Consider the following 26,025-nt stretch of genomic DNA (forward strand, 5'->3'; position numbering starts at 1 on the left):
TTATAGCCGCTCGTAGCTTTAACTGTTCCATCATTATAAACTCATTGTTCCCCATGAGGCTATACCCCGACTTTTCTTTTTATTTATATTGGCTAGAGCAAAATATCTTAACATTAACCTGACGAGGTACTGTGGAAAAACCAAAAAAGAGAATCTGAATCTGAAGCATAATTTTTCATGATTCAAAAGCTGAGTGCCCTGACATTTATCGATCCCCTGGGTGACAGTACTGGAGCTGGATCTTGTGGAGGATGATTTGGCGGCTGACCTAAAATCTGCATCTGAGAATTGCTTTTATTACTGAGCCTCTCTGGACAGATGTGTCCTCCTCCAGCTCAGTTTCCACGCCAGACCAGCCTCTTTCTCCCCCTGTCCACTGTAGCCAGTAGCCAGGATGGAGTACTGCAGATAGATAAAAATTATGGTACTTTTTTATTTATATGTGATGTGGTTGTGTGTGTGTATCTGTGTGCATGTTGTGCACACTGCGTGGTCGTCTTCATGTGGAGACATCTGTTGCTTTAACGTAATTACAGCCTAGCCCCTCCTCTCCCCCACCGCCAGAGACAAAGTACATACACACACACAAGCACAGTCCTCTCCTTCTTCAAGATATTCTGTATTAAGAAGAGTTCAGTTCAGTCTTCTGACTCTTTCTCCTTCTCTTTCACTTTCTCTTTGCTTTTCTCACCCTATGGTAAATGGAGCTTAAGTTCTCTTCTAGGATGCCTCCTCATAAATACAGACTTCTGTGGCTCTGTTGTGGCTACAGACTTTGCCATTCCCTTTCCATGTAGACACACATAGACACACACACACCACAAAGTCTGGGACATGAAAATGCATGTTTTATGAATGAGTTCAGGCCTCTCGTGAATTTTTAAGGTCTCTGTGACATTTTGAGTGTAATCCCTGAACAGATGGGCTTTCCCAAAAATACACAGACACACGTGTGGGATATTCCTTTCAGAGTTTGCCAGCATGCTGCTCTTTAATTACTCAATTTTGTCTGCTTTTGAAGTCAGGCCTATTATGTGTTTGTGCTGGCTTGTTTCATGTGTCCACCTGCATAGTGTTGTTGCAGTCTGCTTTACTGTAATGGATATTACTGCCTTGTCTACCCAGGTGATCCCGAAGGACTACAAAACCATGACCGCCTTGGCCAAGGCCATCTCCAAAAATGTGCTGTTTGCTCACCTGGATGACAATGAGAGAAGGTACAAAGCATTTATGACCCCACTGAGTTCTTTAACAGCTTAGCACAACACCCAGTGTGATGCTAGCAATCCATGTTTGCGTGTATGTGTGTGTGTCTGGACAATGAGTGCATGTTTGCTGTAAGCTGATAAAATCATGAACAGGCCATTGTTCCAGTTGAGTGTATTGCCCTCGTGGCCACTGTGTGCCAGTGTTGCCTGCTTTGGAGCATTTCAAGTCCACGGAGACACCGGCAGAGCGAGAGGGAGGAGTGAACATGGCCAGATGTGGCAGATGAGGAGGGGTATGCAGCAAAGGGTGGGTAAGGGGCCAACTGGATGTGTCTGTGTGTGTTGCATTGCATTGTGTTGTTAGTTGTTATGGTAACCTGTGTGTATGTCAGTATCGTGGTGTATTCAGATATGGGTGGTGGTGCTCAGGAATCAACAATTCTCCATAGTCGTCTTGGATGGAGACGGGTGCCAATTTCCCTCCATCCCTCCTTTTTTTTACCATCTGCTCCTATTCATTGTTGTTTCACATTCCTCCTCTCTTCAACCATCCTCTCTCCATCCCTCCATCTGTCCCAGATCTCCAGTGATGTCTGGGTCTGGCTCTGACAGGAGGGGAGTGTTGTGGGAAAGGCTCTCAGGTGGCTGACGGTCCCGCCCGCCAGCCAGAATAGTGTGTCATTGGCGGAGAGAATCCATTATGCCCCATGGAGAGGAAAACACCGGCACTTTCCTGTTGGCTGAAGCCTCCACACTCAAAACACTCTTTCCAGTCTTTCGTCAGCTGACAATTTACCGTGCTCCTTTGGCACAAGCACGCAGGCCTCTGATTGCACGTCAGTGCCTCTGAAGCAGCCCTGAGCACAGTGCAACATGTGATGGATCCGGACAGTCTGAAAACCATGCACTTGGGTGGCTGATGTGGCAGATTGGAGTTATACCACAAGAATATCTAGCAGTGGACCATAAACCATCAGGTTTTAATGTACCCAAGACCTCTTGGCATGCCAAGCTTTGTAATGGCATCATCGTCAGCCCTTGAAACCATGCATGACGTCAAATTTATTGAACTGGCTGTCATGTTTGCTGTGTCACTGCACACGGCTGGCATCAGCCATTAATGCTATGCACACAGGAATTTGCTGTTGTGGGATTTGTGGGTGAACATACAACTAGCAATGCTGAAGACTCTTAGCTCACTTTGTTTGGTCTGTTAGATTGGGCAGGGACATGGCATTTAATTGGCTATGCCTTCCTCTAAATATCTGTCTCCATGTCACTCTTACAATCTTCCTCACTCTTTTCTGTTCTTCCTCACTCTTCACTTCCAGCTGACGATGCTGGAGTGCTGGCTGTTTGGCCGGATGGTGGTCTCATTGTGGTTATGTTGCCGTAGTTGCGCCTGGAACCCCCACCGAAAGAAATGTATTGATGTATGGCCAATGTGATCCTCAAGCATTAATGAAAAACTGCACACAGTAACCAGCAGGCCTTTTTGCACGTGGCTTAGTTGCTGTAGAGTACTCTAGACGGCCTCATCAGTAGGGTTCAGCACAAAACTTTGCTTGAGAAGGAGCATCTGTGATTTCTGCTCATCCCAAAACCTGTACAACCTTGCTTATCTTCTATAGTGCTGTGTATCCCTGCTACTGCAGACAACAAAACAGAAAATTAAGCCAAACTCAGCTCCAGAGCAATAATTCTTGCTTGTTGATCCTTCTGTCGTTGGCATTGATGAAGTCACGGTATGAAGTACATTCGCTTCTTTAGATGTGCCAAAGCTGCCGAGGACTGACGCATATTAACAGATGGAGTCTGACTGCACTGTCCTCTCTCTCTGTCTCTCATTCACTTTCTGTTTTAACCCTTTCCTGTTGCTTTGCAAACAGCTGGCCATTTTGGTTATCAGATGCTGTTGCACATGTGGTCTCACTGGGCAAGAAGGTAGTCGTGACCATTGCTCCTTTTATGGGCCTGTGCTTGACATCAGGAGGATGGGTCAGTGCATGGTCGCAAATTTCTTTTGTATTTTGTTCAAAAAATGTCTCAAAACATTCACAAATGGTTATTTTTGTTTGGTGGCTGTGTGTGAGACAGAATGAGACAAAAAATAGAGGCCTGATAGCTGTGTGTGTGTGTATGTGTCAAGGAAACATCTTGTATGATTAGTCACTTGTAAGCTGAACAGCACACAATTTGTCCCCCCATTAGGACTATATTATGCTATCATCCCCCTCAGTAATGAGCAGGATCGAAAACAATGAAGCCCTCTTTGTTTCTCTGCTCTCTCCAGTGCTCTCTTTCATCTCTCATCACTATTTTCTCGGTAGCCGTCTTTTTTCCTTGTTATCTTGTCCTCTCTCACCCTGTCTTCATAATCTATCTCCTCTTCTTAAGTTACTTATCTTCACTAGGAATCCAGGGAGAGTGTACTGATTTCGACTTTCTATTTCTTTCTATTCAAATTGTCTTTGCTTCTGCAGCCGTCATATTTTGTGGTGTCTTTTTGCATGTCTGTGTGCAGTTTAATCTTAATGGACGCCAATCATCATCTGTAATTTTCTTCATGGATCATGATTTTTATCTGCCAGTGTTGAAAACCAGGATCACCACAGAGTCAGACGTACAGATTTTAGTTTTCGAAATGTTCATAACTTTGTCATTAGTATACATATATCATGCCTGTCTTCAGCTTGTTCTACAATGGTGTTTAATACAGGACTGCAAGTGTTGATGTAGTGTCCACATGCACACAGTTGAAACTGCAGTATTAAGTTGGTTTCCTGGTTGACATTTAATTTGTCAAAATGGATCATGATGTGTGCAAATTAGATAATAAACCACTTGTTCATTTGTCGTTAAATTGCAATAACTCTAGTGTTGAAGCCACTCTACAACCCACCCATATATGTATACAGCAAACATGTCTTTGCAGAGGAAATCTTTCAGCAGTGATGCTGCTCTATCAGTCTTCTGTAGGGGCGGAGATGACTGTGTTTATAATTGCAGGAATGGGCCAGGCAGGAGAAAAATGATCCTGGAGGGCATCTTAGGACAAGCAGAATATTACTTAAACTAAAACAGAGCCAGCTAGTGTTCTGCGCTTTGATCATATCCTGTTTTGTAAATGTTTGTTACCTCGGCTTCCATTGGCAGGAATGTAAAGCTGTCAGGGTTTATGCGTCGGTCTCAGGGCATTCTGGAGAAAGAATGAAAACAGACAATATAGAGGGGCATTCAGTGGAAGAGGCAACAGAAAAGGCATTTGCACTCCCTCCCAAATGAACAGTGAAATTACTTCTATTTTTTACTGTGCAAGTGCTGAGGTTGGGTGTAGGTGAGAGACGGAAGGAAAGAGACCAATTTTCTGAGCCCCAAGATTTGAATTATTTCTTCAAACTACATGAACAGTAGTTGTGATGGAGATTAAAAGGGTGGTGCAAGTCGTGGAGAGGTTTAGGAGAACAAATATTTTCAACCTCTGTACCGGAGCAAGGGTGAAGCAAACGCGCATAACCAGGCACACAAGTACCACCATCACTACAAAGGATGACAGGGGATTATATTATCATGAGAAACACACACACGGACATTCTCAAGTATGCATGTCAGACTGTGTTCCCAGTGAGGCTGCTCCAGCTGGGAGCGTGGAGTCTTTGATTAACACACCATTCCATATGTCAAACTTTATGGCCTCAAAGTCTCTGAGCTCCACCAGCCATGTGTGTGTGTGTCTTTCCTCAGCTGCCTGGAAGTAAAACCTCAACACATTTTGCCTTCCAGATTTCAACTGAGCACTGTTTTTGTTATTAAAAGGCAGTTTGGCAAGCTGAGAAGTTTACAGGAATAAAAGAGATCAAAGCACATACTTTTGTTGTACTTGCATTTAAAATATGTATTATTCATTTATCCTTCAAGACGCACTTATGTATAGCCCTCATGCATCGCACCAGTGTAAACACAGTGCAAAGTAGGGAATATTTTGTTTTGCTGAGCAAAAAAAATCATGGTTTGTTAGGAACACACACAATAAGCGAATAGCAAATACTGTGCCATCAGGGGACAGCATCTCTGTTTATCTCTTTGACCTTGGCTGGTCTCAGAACTGTCGTGTGAACCTCTGCCATATTGTGGCTCCCAGCAGGCCACTGGGTGGACCCGTGTATTTGCTGCCCATTAGCTGTCATAATGACCTCATTATGTTATGCTCACACAAATAGACACACAAGCACACAAGATAAGCTGGAAACAGGTGTTTGATTTCACATTGTGCTGAGCCTGCTTTGCTAACACCCAACTCGGTGTGCAACCACCTGTCTCGATACTGTAACGATACAGTAGTTATTATCATATCAACTGAGACTATTATCTCATCTTACAATCTGATTCTGTTTCAGTTTCAGCTACCGAGCAGCACTTGGGTGATAGTTTTCAGATTAAAGGTTTCGACAAGGAAATGAGGGGATTGATAGCAGACAGAATCTCATGTCATGCTGTTGTGCACCAATTTAGATATTTGACCTTAGCCAAATCGTCAAGTTTACAGACTTGTGTGCGTATGTGCACATCGCCTGTTTGTCCAGGTGCAACCTCAGATGAGATTTGCCAGCTTATCTCCCCACCGCTTCCCCCTTAAATGTCTTCTAATATGGTCAACAGAAGCGATATCGGCTGTTTAAACACACATTCTTTCAGTTCCTACTGTAATAGTTTTTCTTATCTTACTTCCTACTGAAGTGATATGAAATGAGATTTCTGATAGCAGCAGACTGTGAGTGTGTTAATGTTGGCCTGTTTTTATCAGTTTTCATGTGCACCTGGATAAATGACCTTGATGATCTACTTCGTTTATGTATGAGCGCCATGATAGACGGAAGGCAAGGAAAGGACAGACACACTTTGAGGTTACATTTAGAGAGAGATTAACGACTGAAGAAAAGACCTCTGGGAAATCTGTCATAGGTGTAGTTATTTTTCCCTCGGGACAAACAAAACACACATGCATATATGCTCATCAAGTTCTCTTCTGTCGGCCTGCATTACTCTAATGCCCTCATACCACAAAACGCTCTCCTGGGGACAGTACAGACACGAGAAGCTCTGCTCTTTGTATAACCACATAAATAGTCTGGCAGACACGAGGAAACCCTGTTTATCCTATTCCTTGAGCTATCTTGGCAGAGTTTGCAATATTCTAAAATAACATTGCCATCTGGTAACAGGAGTTGTTAAATCTCCGCAGGTCAGGACCCAGTTGTAAATCAAGCAAATACAGTACTTTATCTTTGATATGCAGGGAGGCAGAGAATTCTGCAGAAGTAAACAAATTTCATGCAGTTCTGTAAGAAGCACAATCAATGCATCTAAAATTTGCAGTTAAAATGTTATAGCAAAGGATACAATGGGGGAAAGGATTGTAAAGAGGTGGTGCTTACCTCATCCTGCCGGCTTTAATCCTCTAATTAACAAGCAGAGTAATGAGTTGATGAAGTGACTGATTAGTTGCCCTCTGACCCCTAAACCCTGACCTCTGTACCTTCCCCACTAGCCCCTGCCGATGGACAGAGAACATCTTTAGTGTACTGGCACTCTTTGTCTGTGTGTGTGTGTGAGCGAGAGAGAGGTGCAAAAACAATAATAAATAAATCACTGAGCATCAGAAAACTTAAATAAACAAACAATAGCAAGGCGAAAGACACTAAAACGACCCGAGAGACATTTGTCTTGTCTTGTGTTCCAGCGGAAGTTTATTTAAGGCCCGTGTGAAGGGACGAAACAACAAAGAGGACGCAATGTGAGATAGTGAGCTGTGTAGCCGTATCAGATGAGCTCAGCTCTCATCATTTTATCTGATAGCTCGCTCATTTGAATCAGGCTCCATATCCAGTAGATGTGGAACCTGAGCTCTGTGCTCCGGTCAATGGGTTCATATTTGAAATGCAGATACAGCTGTTTCTAAAATTAACAGTACAGGCAATATTTTGGTTATCTATGACAAAGTGCACAGCTGCAGCCACACACCACCTACATCTCCATTAATATCCATATGTACACAGTGACACTCGACGTGTGTTGTTACCACACGGCAGCCCCTAGGGGGTGTTTTTGCCACACAAAGATAATACAAATATTAACTTTCTCTTAGTCATAGCTTCTGCTAGTAAGAAACTCTAGTCCTTGTACTGAAAACAAATGTATATATAAAGACAATTGCAAAATATCAAGATTATTACGTGCCTGCGGACATATGTGCTTGGACACTTGTTTTAGGTGACCCAATGCAGACTGTCCTTCCTGGCAGTGTTTTTAGCACAGGGGAAACAGGATGTCATGGCACTGAATGGCAGTGGACGACTGTTTGTCTCTTTTTCTCCTCATTTTGGAACCACCATTGAAGAGGTATCCTGTAGTCTAGTCTGTAGAGTGTGTGTGTGTGTGTGTGTGTGTGTGTGTGTGTGTGTGTGTGTGTGTGTGTGTGTGTGTGTTGGCTTTTCCCGTGATTGAGAGGACCTGTTTCTCTGTTTGTTCAGGTAGTCGACCAGTGAGGATGTTTGACTCCTGTGATTTGTATTTTATGGTGGCCTATGTAGTAACAGCATGAACAAATTAGCAGGTTTGTGTTGTGTGTTGCTTAGTCTATTTGTTTGCATGTGTGTTTGTGTTTCCTGTCTTACTGATTCCCTCATTGACTCTCTGTGTGTTCTCGTCCCTGTTCTTCCTGACAGCCCGGTGGTCCTCTTTTCCCCCCTTTTTCGGAATTCACTCCTTTCTCTCTCGTTTTCTCTTCCTGTCTTTCTCCCTCTCTCAGTCATGCAGACTCATTCACATCTACATCCACACTCACATCCAGTCCCTCCCCCACATTCATGTGTAGTCTTCTCTCCCTGTCCCCTGCATGGCTTTGTGCTGCTGCCACAATGCCAGGGGCCAGGCGATGAGGTCACTCTCCACGGGAGAGCTGCAGGCCTGACTGAACCTCGACCATCCCCACCACCATCCAGCGCACAGTGGGCTAACAGGCCAGCGCCGTCACCTCCCCCAGCACACTACATCGTTTCTTCAGTTCAGACAGCTTCACCTCTACGCCCATGCAAACCACAGGGCATGCACACAAACATGTCATTTGCTGGAAGTTCATATTAGCCAGGCTGCACGCTTGCAAGCTAGCACAGATAAACACACTCATACATGCACATCAACGAGTGCACACATGTATGCTCATACACAACTGAAAGATAGCTGGAAACTTTTGTCCTCTCTCATACCCTCTGCTGTGTTTCAACCTGTCCCCTGCTGCCTCTTCCACCCCCTGTCATGTTTCTCCATCCCTTACTCCATCCATTTCTCCATGCAGTGCTTTACAAAGTAGTGAGTCATGTAGTAGTGTTCGTGTCCGGAGTCCTTTTAGGATCTTGTATTCCCTCCAAAATGTACCCCAGAGTCTGTGCAGGACAGTTTTCCAGCTAGCTATGACTCATCCCTGCCTTTTCAGCTGCTTATACCATCAATGTGTGTGTGTATGTTTGTGCACACGTGTGTGTAGACACTTTTCACCTTCATGTACATATGTGTGCGCAGGTCCTGGCAAGACTGATGCACTCTCTGTATGTGTGTGCGTGTGCAGTGCACGTGCATGTTTGTCTCGCAGTAAACAGGAAAAGGGAGAGAAGTTGGCCTCTGCTTTGGATCCGAACAGCAGTTGGATAAAGTGATCACAGTGGGAGACGTAGTGAATCACTTCATCCTCACCTCAATCGCTCAGAACCAAACGGCAATCAGCAAAACTTCAACTGCTGAGAAAGTGAAAGTCAAGAGGAGCATGTGCCGTAGGAGAAAGAAAGCATATTAAAACTCACTGTCAACACTTTTAAGCTGAGACGTGCGTCCTCTGAGATTGTGGACAGCGTTACGTTTCATTTCTTCTGAATGAATATGTAGGGTAAATGTGCATGCCTGCATGACAGTGACTTCCTAGCCAGTGTTTGCCCCTGCTGTGAGGACATGATGTTCCTGCAACCCTTCAGTGCCTTAATAGCTCAGCCAGGCCCAAAGTACAACCCACACACTGACCATCACACATTAGCCAAGGACAGAGCAGCCCAGCGCTCTACAAAATAGCCTGGGTCGGCCCATGGCCTCCTATTGTATACATCCCGTCTGCTTTGTCTATGCTACTGCGATAGGTTCCAGTGCACAGGCACAGACAACAGTCTTGTTATAGCGTGTTAATTCTCCCATGACCTCCACCTGGGTTTGTGGGTGTCAATCTGGTTGAGTTTCATTTAGGTGAGAGGTGGTCAGCCCATTTTATATGCTTGATCAGTTTGAATGTGTGATGAGCTTGTGTTACAGAATTGGGACCATCATAGAGCAATTTGGATTTTCAGGTGATAGTTTGTCATAGGCTAATGACTAATAATCGAGGTATATACCGTACATGCTGCTGTGGCTTGATGGTATGCCATAGAAGTCTAATATCTTGCCTCTGAAGATTTTCCATCGCTAAAGAAATAGTCTCACTTGTTTGGGTGAGCCAGGTTGTAACCCCCCTCTGCTGCAATTATATAGACTGTATGAATGTCCTGAGCATTTTCCCATTCTGTGGAGACATGCACTGACGTTTGCCTCGCTGTTCGGGACAACTTATTGCTGTGAGCAGTTCTTTTCAAGACTCAGCTATGCTCAAGGCTGACAGACCCAAATCTTGAAAACCAGCTGCAAGTAGCATCATCATCACTCCCATCTGACATCAGACGCCTCGCCAAAGAGAAGCAGCTCCAGCCAACAAAGGTTAGTGTGATATATGTGCTCAATAATTTAGTATGGCCCCTGAAGGATGTTAAAAAAATTGAAACGGCCCTTAATGGGAAAAGTTTCCCCATCTATGGTTTAAATCTTGAGGAAAACACTCAGCCATTGAGGTGATCATGTACTTTCAACATCCATAACAGAAGCCTTATGTAATGTACACCATACGTGAAAATCTCTTCAAGGCACAAAGAGAGCAGAGAAGCAGTATTTTTTTATTACAAATGGTTTCTCAAAGAAGCATGAATGAAACTCTACTCGTTGTATCCAGCAAATTGCCATACATTGCCGTTACAGTTAAGTGAAGTTTCCAGTTAGCAAATTGCTAACATTAACACATTCCAAGGCATTCGCACATTATGCACAAGGTGCTACTTGGTTGCTCAACACTGTCCAGGTCTGCTGGCTGTGTGTCTGATAAAGCTGTCTGTTTACAGCAGGGACGGCCTTACGTCAGTCAGATGTCAGCTATTGAATGTCAACTATTTCTTTCCCCTCCATGCACTCACTGCACCTATTACCACACTGCCGAGAGTGCTGGTTGATGAGGTTTATATACACACAAGTACAGTGTACAGTTTTAGCCTTAAGCAGTTCTACAGTGGATATCTCATCCTTCACTTCTCTCCATCTAGCCATCCTCCCCTCCCCTTCCTCAGGCCCTCTGGCATTTTCAGAGCTTTCTGTCTGTCTCAAATTCACCGTAGCTATGTGTTTGAGCGTGAACGTATAATGTGCTGTGTTGTGGAAACACCTCTCAGGTTTAAAACCCCGACAAAGGACAATTTGTGTCCTGATCTGGTTCTCAAATGCTTATCTTGTTGTAGCGCTTGTCTTCTGCGAGGTGGGAATGAGGGAGGGAGGGGAAGAGAGAGGGGAGGGCTGAGGAAGAGGAAAGGAAAAGACATGCCCGCGGGACAGCGGCATGTCTTGTGATGTTTGGCGACATGTCAGGATATGTGTGTGCATATGTGTGTGAGAGAGAGTGAGAAAGAGGGAGATGCACAACTTTTGGCACCTGCACACAATGTATAGGGTTGTTTTATCGGTGTATGATATATTTCTGTGCATTTACTGTCATGATTCATCTGTGCATGCCGGGTGAGGAAGAGAAGATGTCTCCCCCTATCTGTCTCCCTCTTCCTCTCGCTCATTCCAGTGACATGTTAGCTGTAGACAAATCAGAGAGGTAGAGGCTTAGTCCTGTCAACGCCTGATCCAGCCTGACCCTTTCTCCTTCTAAGTGGAGGAAGAGATCGCTTTTTCCTGTCCTGGGGCAACAAACAATGGAGACAGTGGGCATTAGGAAAGTGTGAAAATGCCTGAGTACTGGAAATGTGATCTAGAGTTCAAGTAGACAGAGGAAAAAATAAGTTAAAGTTAGTCAACAGCATAGCAGCCTAATGAAAGAAGGGAAAAGAAGAGAAAGGGAGAGGAAAGAAGGGGAAACTGCAGGGTTGGACATGTTTGTGATGTTTCGAGGCTGACATCATGGCTGCATCAGCAGGTGGTGTGTGTTGGATCATCAAGTAGGCCTGTAAAACAGTCTTGTCACGCTTAATGCATACAGCAGTCTGAAAATAGGGGAGCAAAAATCCTTTATCCATGTCACCAGAAGATTTAGCTGAATGTGTCAAACTTTACTACCTCTTTTCTTTAACGGTACAGGAGAACAGGAGGAAATACAGGAGATGCAAGTCAATTGTATTACCAGCACCTTGCCTGGAAAATGATTCAACTATTCTCAGCAGTAACACAAGCCCATGATTTTCAACATCAAAGATTCTGATGCGGCATATTATTTACAGTCAAGATACTGTCAAAGTTTAATGTTTATTCTCTTCCCTGTAGCACATCCTCCTTTCTCCTCACATCCTCCTATCAACCGCTACCTCTTTCTCACTCTTTCCTCCTCAGACTGGTCCTTTCTTCCACTTCCATGCAACTCTGCCTCTCACCTCCCTGATGTCACCCTGAATGTGTGTAGCCGTGTGTGTGTGTGTGCGTGTGTGTGTGTGTGTGTGTGTGTGTGTGTGTGTGTGTGTGTGTGTGTGTGTGTGTGTGTGTGTGTGTGTGTGTGTGTTGGATGGGTTTGTTCCAAGCAGTAGTCACAGCAGAGGAATGAGATTGTGTGTACAAGCTCTGCATCATCATCATTGCCGCAGTTAAAAGTGATGGCAGACGTTGTAAATAGGCTTTTTTAAGCTTGTATATGTGAAGGAGTAAGCGTGTGTGTGTGTGTGTTTACTTGTTTCTGTACAAGTCAATGTGAACAAGGTGTTCATTAAGCTTGGCCTGGTAGAAGGCCTACGCTGTCTGGTGTTCACTGCATCAATTGTCTGCTTCTCAACAACACTGTGCTCTTCTCAGTTAAATCTCTCTCTGTCTATTTCTGTTCTACTGTCTGTCTCTTTGTTTAGACACTCTCAGACCAAACAGTTCTGGGGGCTCCTTTTGAGGTACTGCCCACTGGCAACCTCCTCCCAGAGCTACATACCTGCCTTTTATTTCTACTTTTCCTCTCCCTCTTAACCAACACATTACCATGCCAGCTACACCACAGTGTGAGGAAAGGCAGGTACTGGGCATGGTGAGGAGGAGGTGATAGGGCCATGTTGTCCTCTCATAAAGTTCGCATTGTCAGGCTAGCAGGGTCCAAGGTGCCAGTCCCAGTTCAGTGGTAGTTCAGTCTGATATTTTATCTGAGGACTACTGCTTCAGTTAGGTTCAAAGGTCTCAGGAAAGCTACCATGTCTGTCAGTCTTTCCTGCACACTGGCGATTCCACCCTGCAAAGTGTTGTCTTATTGGATCATTGACAGTGTTTGTTTGTGTTACACAGCTGTAAAGTGTATTTCGCTAACTGCCTTAGATACATTATTGTAGCTAGTGTTTGCAATAGAGCAGTCCCAACAAGTAACGTCATCTCCTGGATTTGTTGTTATTTTGGTAATTTTGATGCTGCTGGTCTTGAAAATAGTCACAGGAGTGATTTCTCATAGTGATCTCAAAATGATCTAGGGAGGTCATGGTTTGACAGCTCTCTCCTCCACTTCTTCCTGCTGTGTTTAGTTGGACAAATGCACCAGTTTTCCTCTGACCTTTTGATTCTGATATTCAAACTGGAGAAAATTCAACTATCCTCCAAAAATATTGTCTGAATAAATCTGAGCCGAGGAATGGGCTTGCGCAAGATCAGACAATGTTCATCTTATTGCTGTATTAACGTTTAAATATACAAATCAGACCAAGTAGGTGTTGCACTTTGTCAACATGTGTAACATATGAGACAGAAATCAGACATCGGCGCAGCTAAGGAAAAAAAATGCGCTTCACTGGTGCACTTGGAATTAGAAAGTAGAGATTTGAAAAATCTTAAAATCAGCTTTGTGCTCTCTTTCTCTCAGGTGGTCTGATCATTGCTGTATATATAAATGACTCTGTTTGCCTCAGCAGGTTTTAACAGCAGTGTACAGGTCACACAGATCACCAGGCTTAGCCCTCAGGTGCTTTGGTACCGCAGTGCACACATATTGAGACACACATCTACATTTTGAGGCCGCAGGATGCATGCAGGTTTACACTCCTTATAAACCCACCAGGTCCAGGTGTTTGGGTTTAACACAGTGTGCTCCCTGCACTCTTTTGGTTTTAAATACCACTTCCAACATTTAATCACACAGCTTACTCTAACTAGACCTCTTTAGACCTCCACGTACGCGAACGCTCACCCCCATTAGATCTTTCAGACCGAAATAGCAGACCAAAGCACTCCTAAATTCTATTAAGGATATTAACAGTGTTCAGTGTGCAATAGGCCATTACAAAGTAAAAGAACACTAAGTGTGTTTTAGACCTTATGATGTTTATCAGACCTGTAGTTTGAGAGCCAAGGGCACATTTGGGTGTAAGACCCGTTGAGTTTCTAGAAAAGTGAGGGTTCTCTTTCTCCTTGCCTGGTCTTGGCCTCCTCTCCTCCCACGTTGTTGACCATCTCTAAGTGGTTCTTGCCACCAGCCATAAACTCTTATGTCCACCTGTAAACCTCCAGGACCACCTCTGTGCTGCGTGGTTGACTGTAGACTCAGTCCAGCCCATTTCACATCAGCCCCAACAAATAGTAGTACCTCACAAAATCATTCAAAAATCTCAACCAAGCATATTTTGTATGTGCATCATTTAGTTTGCCAGAAACAAACCTCTCCTTTAAGTCAGAAGATACAGCATGTGAATACACATTAACATTGCTCATTTTCTCAGATATATGCCTAGTTAACTCATTAACCATAAAAATCTTAAAAACCAATCTAAAGAAAGGGAATTAAAAGGTAATGTTCTCTTCATTTGGTGCCTGCTGAAATCAATCTGTAACTGTTATATGAAGTGTCAGTTGTATTCAACATCACCATCGTACTGTAGTTTTAGAAGTGGACTAGGGTTGTGATGTGGTGGTCAGACGGGATCTTTGCTGTGGTGGTCAGACGGGATCTTTGCTGTGTGTTGACCAAGCAAGATACCACATGCACCACTCTTTGAGTTTGGAGGCCAGTTGAAAGAAACAGGCAGCAGCTGGCGTGGTCCAGTCCCTCCATTTCTCGCCAGGTCTCTAGGGAGAAACATGGCACGTGCCAAGAGCTTTCATGTCATAAATATCCTCCCTAAATGCTTCACTACTTTATAATTATACCACCTTTATCTCCCCCCTTTTTTCTCTCTCTTTCTCACTCTCACACTGCTGCCACTTGTCAGTGGTGTGTGTCTGCATGTTAGTGCATCAATGTCTGTATGTGCTTATATGTGTATACAGCTTTATGTAATAACACAACAAATTTCCTTGTGTTCCCACTAACGGAACACAGTGGGGTGAGTTGGTTGTTCCATGCACTTGTGCCCAACTTTAAACTCTGGACGTTAAACTGCACATCAGCCTCATGAAGCTGTTTTCCAACAGCTTCCACTGATATAACCATAATAACTCACGCAACAGGCTCGTCAACAATTCTGTTCACCTCTATCATCAGTGAAAATCTAATGTATGTTTTCATGTTTTTCCCGAGTTTCCTTGTGCTTTACCCCTTATGCTGACTAATCACACCTCTTCACCTGCCAGCCAAACAAAAAGCACCACTGCTGTATGTGATATCAACCTGCCACTTTAGTTCAAGTCGTTGAGAATGTGCACAGTGTATTGCAGTGTGTCTTTGCAGTCCTTCAAGAGCTTTTAATTCTAGGTAGACCACCTACAATTAAAAACACAGCAAGTATGCATCGTGAATTCTGTTTAACATTCCCAAGTTACTCAGATGCTGGCAGGACTCCTGTAAACATAATATTAGCCTCATTTCCATCTCACGACTTACTAATTATTGTATCTGCATTTTTACCTTTCACAGGTGTCTATTTATATATGATTCTCAGTCCTATGTTCTTCTGCTCTTTGACAGATCATTGTATCCTCTTCAGTTGATTCCTGTTTCCTGTTAATCCCCAGGGAGTTCAGGCAACTGATCACCATCTCACCCTGTTACATTTGTTAGCCTACAAAACTTACACATATTATACAAATCAGGTGTATATTTGGTGTCCTCAGGTCTTTGCTTATCTCATGGAAATGTGTAGACTTGCAAAACAAAGACTATTGTTCTGATTTGCCAGAATCAGTGATCTGAATTACTATCAACTGTGGGAGTGAAAATTAATCCTTCAGGCACTTAAGGCATGAACACTTTGCCAGCCAAACCAGTGGCACATTGCTGCCAAGCCAAGACACAACTTGGAGAGCTGGGAAGTTCCCCTATGCGGTGCAGTTGTTGATTGTTTTGGTTATTGCAAAACCTCTTCCATCCAGACGAGTGAGCATTCTGGAAGGGTTCCCCATTAAGGGCTTGTGTAACTCAACATTCTGCGGCCCATTAAGAAACACAAAGACATGGCGGCACGCCGCGCTGTTAAAGAGCCCTTTGGTGTTAATGGCATAATGGTAGTGCGTGTGTGTCGAGGTAGAAATGTAAGAGATAAGACTTCTGCTGCTGAACAAATAAACAGCTGTGTTGTAGGAGAGATCAAGAAGAAGGAGGGAGGAGGTGAGCAAGAAAGGCCGTCACACGCCAACTCAGAAGAGCAACAAGTTATCTAGCAACAACAAGCAGCCTGATTTTATTTCATTAATGACTGAAATCCCCTAAGCTAACCGCATTTTTATGGGTGTTTGAGAACAATAGTTGGCTGTTGCTGCGTTGCTGTGTGCATGTGTGTGAGAGAGAGTGAAGGGGTGTACATAAACTTTTCCTATCACTCTCCCACAAACACACACATACATGCGTGTGTACAGATTCTCACTTTGCGGTACAACTTGCAACCTGAGGGGGCAGCTACTTTTTCGTGTGCCTTGGTTCATCTGACTCGCATGTTCGTCTTTGCCACGGATCCACAATGAGCGTAGCACAATGCAATGCAGGGCGTTACGTAAAGGTGTCTCTCCATTATAATTGCAGCCATTTTGACGTTAATTCTATCGATGACTGCATCTTTTGGCATCATCAGTTTTTCCCCTGAACTTAAAACTGCTGCCACTCAGATTATTATGTGCCATTATCTATAGGTGATCCATCCTGTGCTGCAAACAAACACATGTATGGGCAATTCTCCGTCTATGTGATGTCATCTGGACAAGGACTGAGTGTGTGTGCACGGGGGGATGGATTGTAAGAATTTCACAAAAGATAAGAATGATGGTCTGAAAGTAATTAACATTTAAATGTACATGGATGCATTTTTCTTAACTGTGTTCTTACATGCATGTGAGTGTGTGTGAAGACGCTTTCACATGTGTTGCAGGGAAGTGTCTCCACATATCTCAACCATGACAGAAGCTTTGTCTCCCTCCCTAGGGTGGAGGTGAACTTCCTAGCCCCCTCAGAGTCTGCAGGGTCTCTCCGTCTCTCTCTCTTTCTGTCTGTCTCTGTCAGAACAGCACATCCATTGTTGGAGGGGGGGTTCTCTGCCTTTTTCATAAGGTCAGAGGGGCTACAGGTAGCGGAAAGGACAAGATTAATCACTTCATCTGGGACAGGGTGGGAGGGGGCGATAGACCAAGAGATGAGAGAAATAGGTGGGGCAGTGGGAGAATTAGAGGGAAGAAAGGGGTAATTGAGAGGGGAGAGGAAGAGAAAAAGTTATCGAGAACAGACAGGGGAGGAAGTTGGGGATGAAGAAAAGGAAAGAGAGACAGGTAGAGACGAGGGGAAGCAATTACCTGCATAAGTGTCTTTGTTGTGCTCACCGATGCATTCAGTGAGAAGCAAGGCATGGAAACGGAGAGGTGGTCAAGGGTAATTACCTAAATGCAGGCTTGCTTGCCTTTGATCCTCTCACTATGACTATGTCCGTCAGTGTCATCCCACTCAGCTGCATGATGCATCATCATCATAATCATCAACACCATCATCATCATCACCGCTAGGAAAGGGCTCATACCAAAGTCCAACCTGTCTTGAGTTAAAAAGCTTTGAAATATGTTTTGATGTAATTTGATCTAATGTCATTAAAGATGTGACATAAAAGTTAATGACTTGTGTGTGTGCTGATGCCCCCTCGGTATTTTTACTCTAATTTCTTCTGTTGCTTAGGCACTTGTTTTCATAAACCACACATTATTAGTTATACGTGACCTGAAACCAACCGCTTCGAAACTTTCTGAATAAACAGACTCCATGCCGAGCGCAGGTGGTCACAGACGTGAGGAGATTTGAGGGCACTCCTGCAGATGTTGCTCTGACTAATCACCATCAAAGCATTTGAGTTTAGGCGTCATACGAGAGTGCCAGTATGCATGTTTTCATGTGCTTAAATATGTGTGTGTGTGTGTGAGTGTGTTGACGTGCACAGCTGAGTGTTGCAGTTGCATGCATTGGGCCACATGTATAAAGTATGTGTAGTGTGTGTTGTATATGAGAGCACCTAAGTGTGTCTGTGCATTTTTTAACCTGTGCTTGTACACTTCAAAGAGTGGGTGTGTTTTTTGTGCATGTGCGTGTGTGTGCGTGCACACTGTGTCCTGTCCTGGAGTGAGTCAGTGGCCAGCTGCATCGCAAAGGGCCTACCTGTGGGAGTACTTGGCCCAAATCCACCTTCTTAAGTCTGCTTTTTATTCAGTGTCACATAAACAAATACCAGCAGGGTCCGCTCACTTCCAAACTGCTCAAAAACATCCTCAGATCTCTCCCCAACATCTGTTGACCTGCAGTCTTTTTCTTTTTTTTTTTTTTTACCAGGGAGGTTCATGTAAAGCAACACTTTCATGTCTGTGGTGTGCGGCAAGGTGTGTTTGGCCATGTAAACCTTTTCCTTTCTAAGTGCTGCAGCGTACTGTCATGAGAGCAGACATACTCAACACCCACACATTATTGTGTAGAAACTTGTGTGTTTTCATAGCCAATATATACTCAAACGTGACAGACTGGTGCAAGTACACAAAACTTCAGTGACATACACACATAACCGAGAGCGGGCTCAAACTTGCCCCACATTCACTCAGCAGGTTTTGTATGTCTTTGATATGCCTGACCCCCTTTTATTGTTTTTTTCTATATTTCTCTATAAGACGGGTGGTATGTAACTGATTAGCTAGATAAATATACCCTGAAGGTGAAAGACGGGCAAAGAGGAGGAGGAGAGGAAGGATACTAGATTTTCTCTTGTCCCAACACATCTCTGCAGTGGAACTTTAATCTGCTGAGGCTTCATGCATTTAAACGGCCCGATTAGGAACAATCTAACAGGCGCTTTCCCTGCCAGGCAGAAACAGAAGTTAAGTGCTTAGGCACAGCCATCATTTTTGTTTGTTTTCTCAGCGCCTCTTTGGAAAGATACTCTCAGAGCTGAAGGCTTTGATCATGTGCTGAAAAAACATGTTTAAGCCTATGTGCAGTACTTATATAAAGATACAGAGAAAGTGGTTGAAGCTTTGTCATGCTGATTTATCTTTATCTGATTTATGTTTGGTACTTGCGTTCAGTCTAAACACCTGTAGTGGCAGTCAATTAGTAATAATGACATTTGCAAAAAATAATTGATGTTTTCAAGCCTCATGATTAGCAAAACTGTGGTGGATTATTTAGACTACTGTCGTATGTACAACTATGTTGTCATTGCCAACATTGTTCATTGTTCTTTATGGTGGTTTTACTTGATGATAGTGATGCATGTTTGTCTGTGTGACTGAGTAATGCACCATAATAGCAGAGATATGTGGGTAATAACTGGCTTGTCCCTCCCTCTTTCCCCCTCCCCTCTCTGTCTCTTTCTTCTTCAGTGACATATTTGATGCCATGTTCCCAGTCACCCACATTGCAGGGGAAACAGTCATCCAGCAAGGTATGTATGAATGCTTCACTTTAATTAATTAATTAATAATCTGAGAAATTTGGATGTTAGTGTTGATAATCATAATTCATAATTGCAAAATAGATAAATTGGAAAGTTCCAAACATTTCAAATGCATATGCAGTATTGCATGCTGGGAAAAATCACAAGAGGTGCACAGTTAGTGAGACATTTTCACCAGAGAGAGTAAGCAGAGCAGACTCGTTCTTCAACTCACTTGTGCTGAAGCAGCATAAGTTTATTGTTTTTTCTGGTCTCTGCTAGTATTGAGAGTGAACAATAACTATGGCCAAACAAACCAGAAAACAAAGAATTTGGATTTCTAGTGAGGTCCAAAAACACACTGCTTATTGCCATAGGTGCCTCCAAGGAGAACCGAACACAGATCTTTTAGATCTGACAGCTCTGATGTTGTGAGTTACATGTCTTGGCATAGATTTGATCAATGCAGCCAATTAAGTACAAGGGTAGCAATTAATATGCTATTCTTACTGATAGTCTTCAATGGCTTTGGGCTCTATTTTAAATGTGCAAGTGCAACAACAAACATGAAGAGATGCATCTGTGTAGGCACCTCCAGCTGCACTTTGGTTCATGAATGTGCAGCAGTGCAATGTGCAAACATGATTAATAAATACGCTCTTAGCCAATTGGATGACTGGTTTCATAGCGCTGAAACAGTTGTTCTTATCACAGGGAAGCATGACGACAGTAGCTCAACAAATGGAAAGACGCCTCTCCAGGAAATCATATTGTTGTCTTAATGATGCAGAGCAGCACGATGTGAACACACAGGGTTGGGGTGGCGCCCGCGCTGGTCGTTGCACCGCCACAAAAACAGAGCTCTCAAAGAAGGAATCCACTGCACTACCACTACTCACACTTATGTTGTTCTCTCACTCCCTTGTTCACTCTCTTTTCATCTCTTTGCCCCACTCATACATTCCCCCACTCTGCACCAGATGTCAGGTCCCTCTCCTCTGCCTAACCACAGTCGTCAAAGCCTTCACTCTAGACATCCCAGGACTTTGAGGGAACACAGAGCTAAGCAGGGCCAGACTGTATTTTTCCAGTACCCCCACCACTCAAACTCCTATCAGACACAGACACAGACAGACACATTAAATCACACATTTAAAACACTGAAAACACACATTGTCACAGCCAAATGCCCACTTTCAGATAATACTGTGTTCACAGGTTACATTTGTGGAACATGCCGTACAAACACACACTCTCTTATACATTGAGTGAAGGCTTTTGGACACTCACTGAATCACACACTCGCTCAGTCACTCCCGCCTACTCTAAGACAGCATCCAGGAGTATATCAGTCCTAATTTGGTGATAATACGTCTAAGCTAACTTTGCAGGGCCCACAGTCCTAGCCAGACTGCCCATTGTTATATACACTATAGAGTGTGGTATACAGTATATCCAGTGCTGATGTCATCGCCAATGTCTGGACTACTGTACAGCTTCAAGAAAAAAAACAAAGCACCCCTGCTACTGGCCCATCACACACTATTTAGACACAGTTAGGAGTTATCGACTCTGTGGCTCGAGTGGTATTTAAACAAAGGGGGATATACTCACAACATACAAAACAGAGTATAGAGGTAATTTCATTGTAATCTGTTCTCTAATGTTAAAGCAAGTTCATTTAACCTGCTGTTTCTGATGTATATCCAATTTTGTAGTTAGAAGTGATTGGTTCTTGAAATATCAGCATGAAGTCAGCTTTGAAAGATGGACATGTTTAGCTCAGTGGCACACCAGCATTGTAGGTACAAAGCACCTCAGAGGCTAAGGATGTAACCCATGTTTTCCTTTTGCGCAAAGCCAAAGAACCTTAACGGTGTGGACGACAATTAGCTTGTGGTGAAATGAGGCCGCGCTGAGTACACCAGCCTGCGTGTGTGTGTGTGTGTGTGTATGTGTCTATGTGTTTATGCACGTTCTGGTCAAATATTTGCCTGCACTCTCAGGCACAGGGGGATTGGAAGGCCGCAAAACAAAGACTTGAGCACCAGGGTGATAAAAGACAGGAAGAGTAGGAGAGGAGAAAGACGGAGCGAGAGGGAATTGAAAGAGAGATAGATGAGATGAAAGAGAAGAAGGCAGAGACCGAGAGAGGGAGATAGGAGAGGGCCAGGTTGCAGCAGGTTGTGTGTGTGCGTGTGTGTGTGTGTCTGGGGTCTCCACTGGGACAAACCATCAGACAGACAAGGAACGTTTTGTGTGACAAATAGAGCTATATGATTAACGAGCACTCTCCACTCAGTATTAATTAGCCGTGTGAACTCCTGTGAACTTTACACACAGGGCGCTCTCAGCCTTTCAACTCTTCAGGTGAACATACACACAGGAACACACGCACAGTCATACACACCCTCACTTGGTACATACGAAAAGCACACACATGCATACTTGTGTCATGTATACTCATGCATCATCACCCACTTGTGCCTCTGAATGGAGTTGCGTTTTTGTCTTATTGTAAGCAGTAGCTGCAGGAAGAGCTCCACAGTGCCCATGTATGTGGCTGTCAGTCCTTTCTTATAATTTCCCTGGAGCCCTATGTAACAGATAGCATAATTAAAGGAACACTTCCCCATTTTTCAGCCTTATCTCCAGACTAGATGCTTTTAGCGGACATAAACCAACTAGATCCCATGGCTTGCTTCAAGGTTTAGTGTTCGCTTTGAAAGCACAGCGGGCTCCTGTCAATTACACAGCAGGGATCCAGTCAGCAGACCGGGCAACATTTTGAGTTGCCACCGTTGTACATATAGTAGCTACCCATCAATTACTTGCAGCTGATGTAGGAAACACAAAAGTGGACATAATCTTGGCTTGAGCCAATGAAGCTTATGTAATGTGTTCTTACTAAAATTTTAGCCACAGTTGCCTCATGAGGCCAGTAGCATGAATGTACACTTTTTAGCCTAGGTTTTGTTCCACTTTTCTCAGTCTTAAAAAAAAAAAAAACAGAGATCTCAATAGGACTGCTTATTAGTAGAAAATGTGTGTCCTTGTCAGTTTTCTGTGTAGTGTAATAATGTGTGGAACAGAATAAACAAAGCTGATGTCTGTAGTTATATATGAATTGTTGTATGAATTCACACTGAGGTGTTGTAACTAAGGTGTAAGGCACCTTTGTTTCAGAGTTTCCACTATTAAGCTACACAAGCAGCAGTAATGAGCACCGCTGCTGCTGCAACTTTCTGCTGGCCAGAGCCCTGTTTCACAGAAATACTGGCAGGCTTACTGAAATGAGCATTTTGGAGGAGGCAGCGGCATCTCTGACGTTGGGTCTGCCCTGAAGCTTTTATAGGCCCTCAGTTTCTAAGCACCTAACAAGAAAAATCATAGTCAAGTACTGATGGAAAGTGATAGACACGAGGAGTGAGAGGAAATGTGAGCCTGTGTGTGTTAATGTAGAAGTTTCAAATCCAAGCAATTTCTCATCGTATTTTGTGTTCACCAGCTGCCAAAAGTGGTATTCCCAGTGTTTGACAAATGAGTTTAATCTCTTAATGCGCACATTTAAGGTTAATGGTTTAAAAATCCACTGTTGAGAACTTAAGCAGGAGGCAGCAGTAATAGGAAGACTGAGCTTTCCTGTTGGCTCCAGGTACTTATACTACCTTTTTCTGCTCTCTCACGAACTCCTGTGTTTCTCCTCTTCTCTTCCCTCCAGGCGATGAAGGAGACAACTTCTATGTGATTGACCAAGGTGAAGTGGACGTAAGTGGCTGACATGGAGACACGTGCACACGCACTAAAACACTCAGTCATTCATTTCAACGTAAACTGACTAAAGCAAAACATTGAATTTAAAGGGGATTCCGGCATGCGGTGTGCCAGTTGGTAGGCCATAAGAAGGATTGTGACTCAGTGGGAAAACCCTGCCTTCTCCACTCATGTTGAGACAATATTTCCCCCTAACAATGGACAGGTTGTACTGGATTGCCCCCATGTTTTCTTCTCTTCAAAGTTCAGTTCCACTCTGATGACAATCTGAACGTGCCGCTATAGAGTCCAGCATGCTGTGAAGGCACCCAAACCGTGGAAGTCTTTTGTCTTAGCAGGCCTGACACAGAGCGATAGAGTTAAGTGGAGAGATAAAACAGGAGCTGACGGAAAGTAAAATAGGAAGTGACCTTATCGGCTTAAGGCGGTGAGCACAGAGACAGCGGGTAAGAGGAGAGAAGCTCTAGTTTGTCAAGTTTGGCCAATATAGTCGTCCCACCTGAGAGAAGAAAGTGTATAGATACTGAGATGGTGCCTTGATAGAAATGCTCTTACCCAATGTGGCACTGACTTGCATTGTTTCAGTTGTTGTCTTGTCAAATGTGATTAGATAAGTTCAGACGCTTGTTTCTGGATTCTGGTGAAACAGTTAAGGGCCTGTTTTCTACAGAATGGCCGCTGTGTGCACATCCATACCTATATTTAGGGTAAGTACAGATAGGAAATTTTGTAAGGGAAAAAGCGGAGAATATCCGCCCACTGCTTCATACTGAACAGGCCACATTTCAACTGCTAGCGACATATCCTAGGCTGATATTTGATATTTATGCTTGGTTCTTATATTTAACATAATACTGTCTCCGGACCAGTTTTATGTTAGATTCACAGTTGCTCACTCCAGCAGCTGCAGCATCATTTTATCGTCTGGCCTGCTGCTGCTGTAACTTCAACCTCTCTGTCTGTTATCGATGAATCTTAGACATCTGCTCCCACAACCAGGATCCTATCATTCTACACCCAAGTTGAGGGAAGACCCTAATCATTGGCCTCAACCCCGCACTCATCTGTGCCCCCTTTGCTTCGCCCTCCAATCTACCCCTCTGTCTCTACAGACAGCTGCTGCCTCCCAGCCACAGCTCAGGCGCTTAACTACTTCAAGCTCAGTGCCGAGGTTATTAAAGTGTGGAGATGTCTCTCATTAGACTGGGGTGTAAATCTGCTGGCATCCCATAAACTGCCTGAAAGCTGACAACCACTGCCACTGATGTAAACACCCCTCCATGTCTGCACACAAGTTTATTCACTGACAGACATTGGCTTGTATTTATAAGGGTGCACCACAAAGGAAATTAAAGTTTTAAATCCAAAATGCAAGATGATCTTGATGGAAAAAAATGCTATTTTTAATTAAATGTTGTGTATCTGGTAACACTTTACTTTAAGTCCCCCTATTTAGCCTTTATTCACAGTATGCAAGCATTTAATAAATAGTTTATTTCACACTATAATGTAGTTGTACTCCTCTTGTGGGCGCCCATAACTGTAAACTGCTGGTTTATAGACAGATTATAAATGACAGTCTAGTAAAATGCAGTTGTAATAATAGAAACTATGTCTTCATAGGAGATATTATGATTGTAAATCAATACTGTACATCGAATGTTTGCATACTGCTTATAGAGGTTAAATAGAGGGACGATTAAAGTGTTACCAAGAATATTTTAATCACAGGTAATTATATCTGACAGTTTGTTGGCAAAGGTCTTAAGATAATTCACTTAAGTGCTTTTGCTTTAATGAAAACAATCATTTTGTAAGAGAGAAGGCTTGTTTTATTATTATTATTATTATTAGAGTAGATATGGTATTTGGGAATGAAATAAAATAATTGCTGCCAAATAGACAGCAAGTAGAGACAGACCCTCTCTCACACTTCCACAGTGAATGGCTGTGCACAGAGAAACACACTCCAAGTAACTACAAACAGAAATACACAGCAACACTGCCTGCTCATCCACCTTCCAGTACTTTTGATTTGTTGCTTCTTAATTGCCACCAGGCACACACGGTTTGCTGTAGATATTCCCATATTGAAAGTTCAGTGACAGCTGTGAGACAGCATACATTGTTCAAGACTTGAATAGTTTCAGTCTTTTTCATGGTGAACTCCATTTTACCTTCCTGCACTGTGCTGACTCGATACAGTACAAGTGTTTCCAATTTCAGTCCTTATGGACCACCTTTTCTTCAAGCTCAAGTCTTACATACCTGATCCCGTCAGGATGTGATTCTGATTGTCTGAGCATTTGAAACAGCTCTACTTGACCACCAGCTGCATGAAAGTCTATATGGAACCTTATGGGATCCGATGTACAACAATGAAGAATAAACAAAAACCTGGGGTCAGGAGATACTTGAGGAATTGAATGGGAAACTGTGCTGTGAAAAATACTATTACCTATATTCTCTGATGTAAGACTTTCACAACACTCATATGATTGTTCTTCTAATCTTGACGTAACCATAGCCAGCACTCTGCATCTCTTTGAAGCTGCAACAGTTTATAGTGAAGGATGAGTCCCCTGTGGTCTACTCTGAGATAATGGCTTGCAACAATTCTGGCAATTCACAGCCACCGGGGGGATAAACCCTTCCTCCCTCCCTCCATCTCTCTCCTTTTTCTCTGTGGTATTAAGTCAACAACATAGTGGATAGTGTGTCGACAGGTGAAACCGTAACGGCCCCAGAGACAGCCTGAATGAGCCTCAATGAGGTTGTATTGTCTGCAGAGCTATAGTGGCTGGACTCAATAGAGCTGTGCATGTGTGTGCGTGTGCATGGAGGTGAACAAGCATGTGAGTGCTTATATG

At 43.5% G+C, this 26,025-nt stretch overlaps 1 protein-coding gene across 3 annotated transcripts in view; it reads left to right on the forward strand.

Annotated features, from left to right (window-relative positions):
• The window catches only part of prkar1b (protein kinase, cAMP-dependent, regulatory, type I, beta), a 63,000-nt gene that overhangs the window by 17,694 nt on the left and 19,281 nt on the right, over positions 1-26,025 (forward strand). For all 3 annotated transcript variants that reach the window (XM_076752196.1, XM_076752198.1, XM_076752197.1), the window contains 3 exons: positions 1,126-1,217; positions 19,329-19,390; positions 23,103-23,149. In XM_076752196.1, coding sequence (XP_076608311.1) covers positions 1,126-1,217; positions 19,329-19,390; positions 23,103-23,149 — 201 coding nt within the window. The remainder of the gene's footprint in view (positions 1-1,125; positions 1,218-19,328; positions 19,391-23,102; positions 23,150-26,025) is intronic.

Source organism: Chaetodon auriga, chromosome 16 (genome assembly GCF_051107435.1).
Source record: "Chaetodon auriga isolate fChaAug3 chromosome 16, fChaAug3.hap1, whole genome shotgun sequence".
In the NCBI taxonomy this organism is placed as follows: Eukaryota; Metazoa; Chordata; class Actinopteri; order Chaetodontiformes; family Chaetodontidae; genus Chaetodon; species Chaetodon auriga.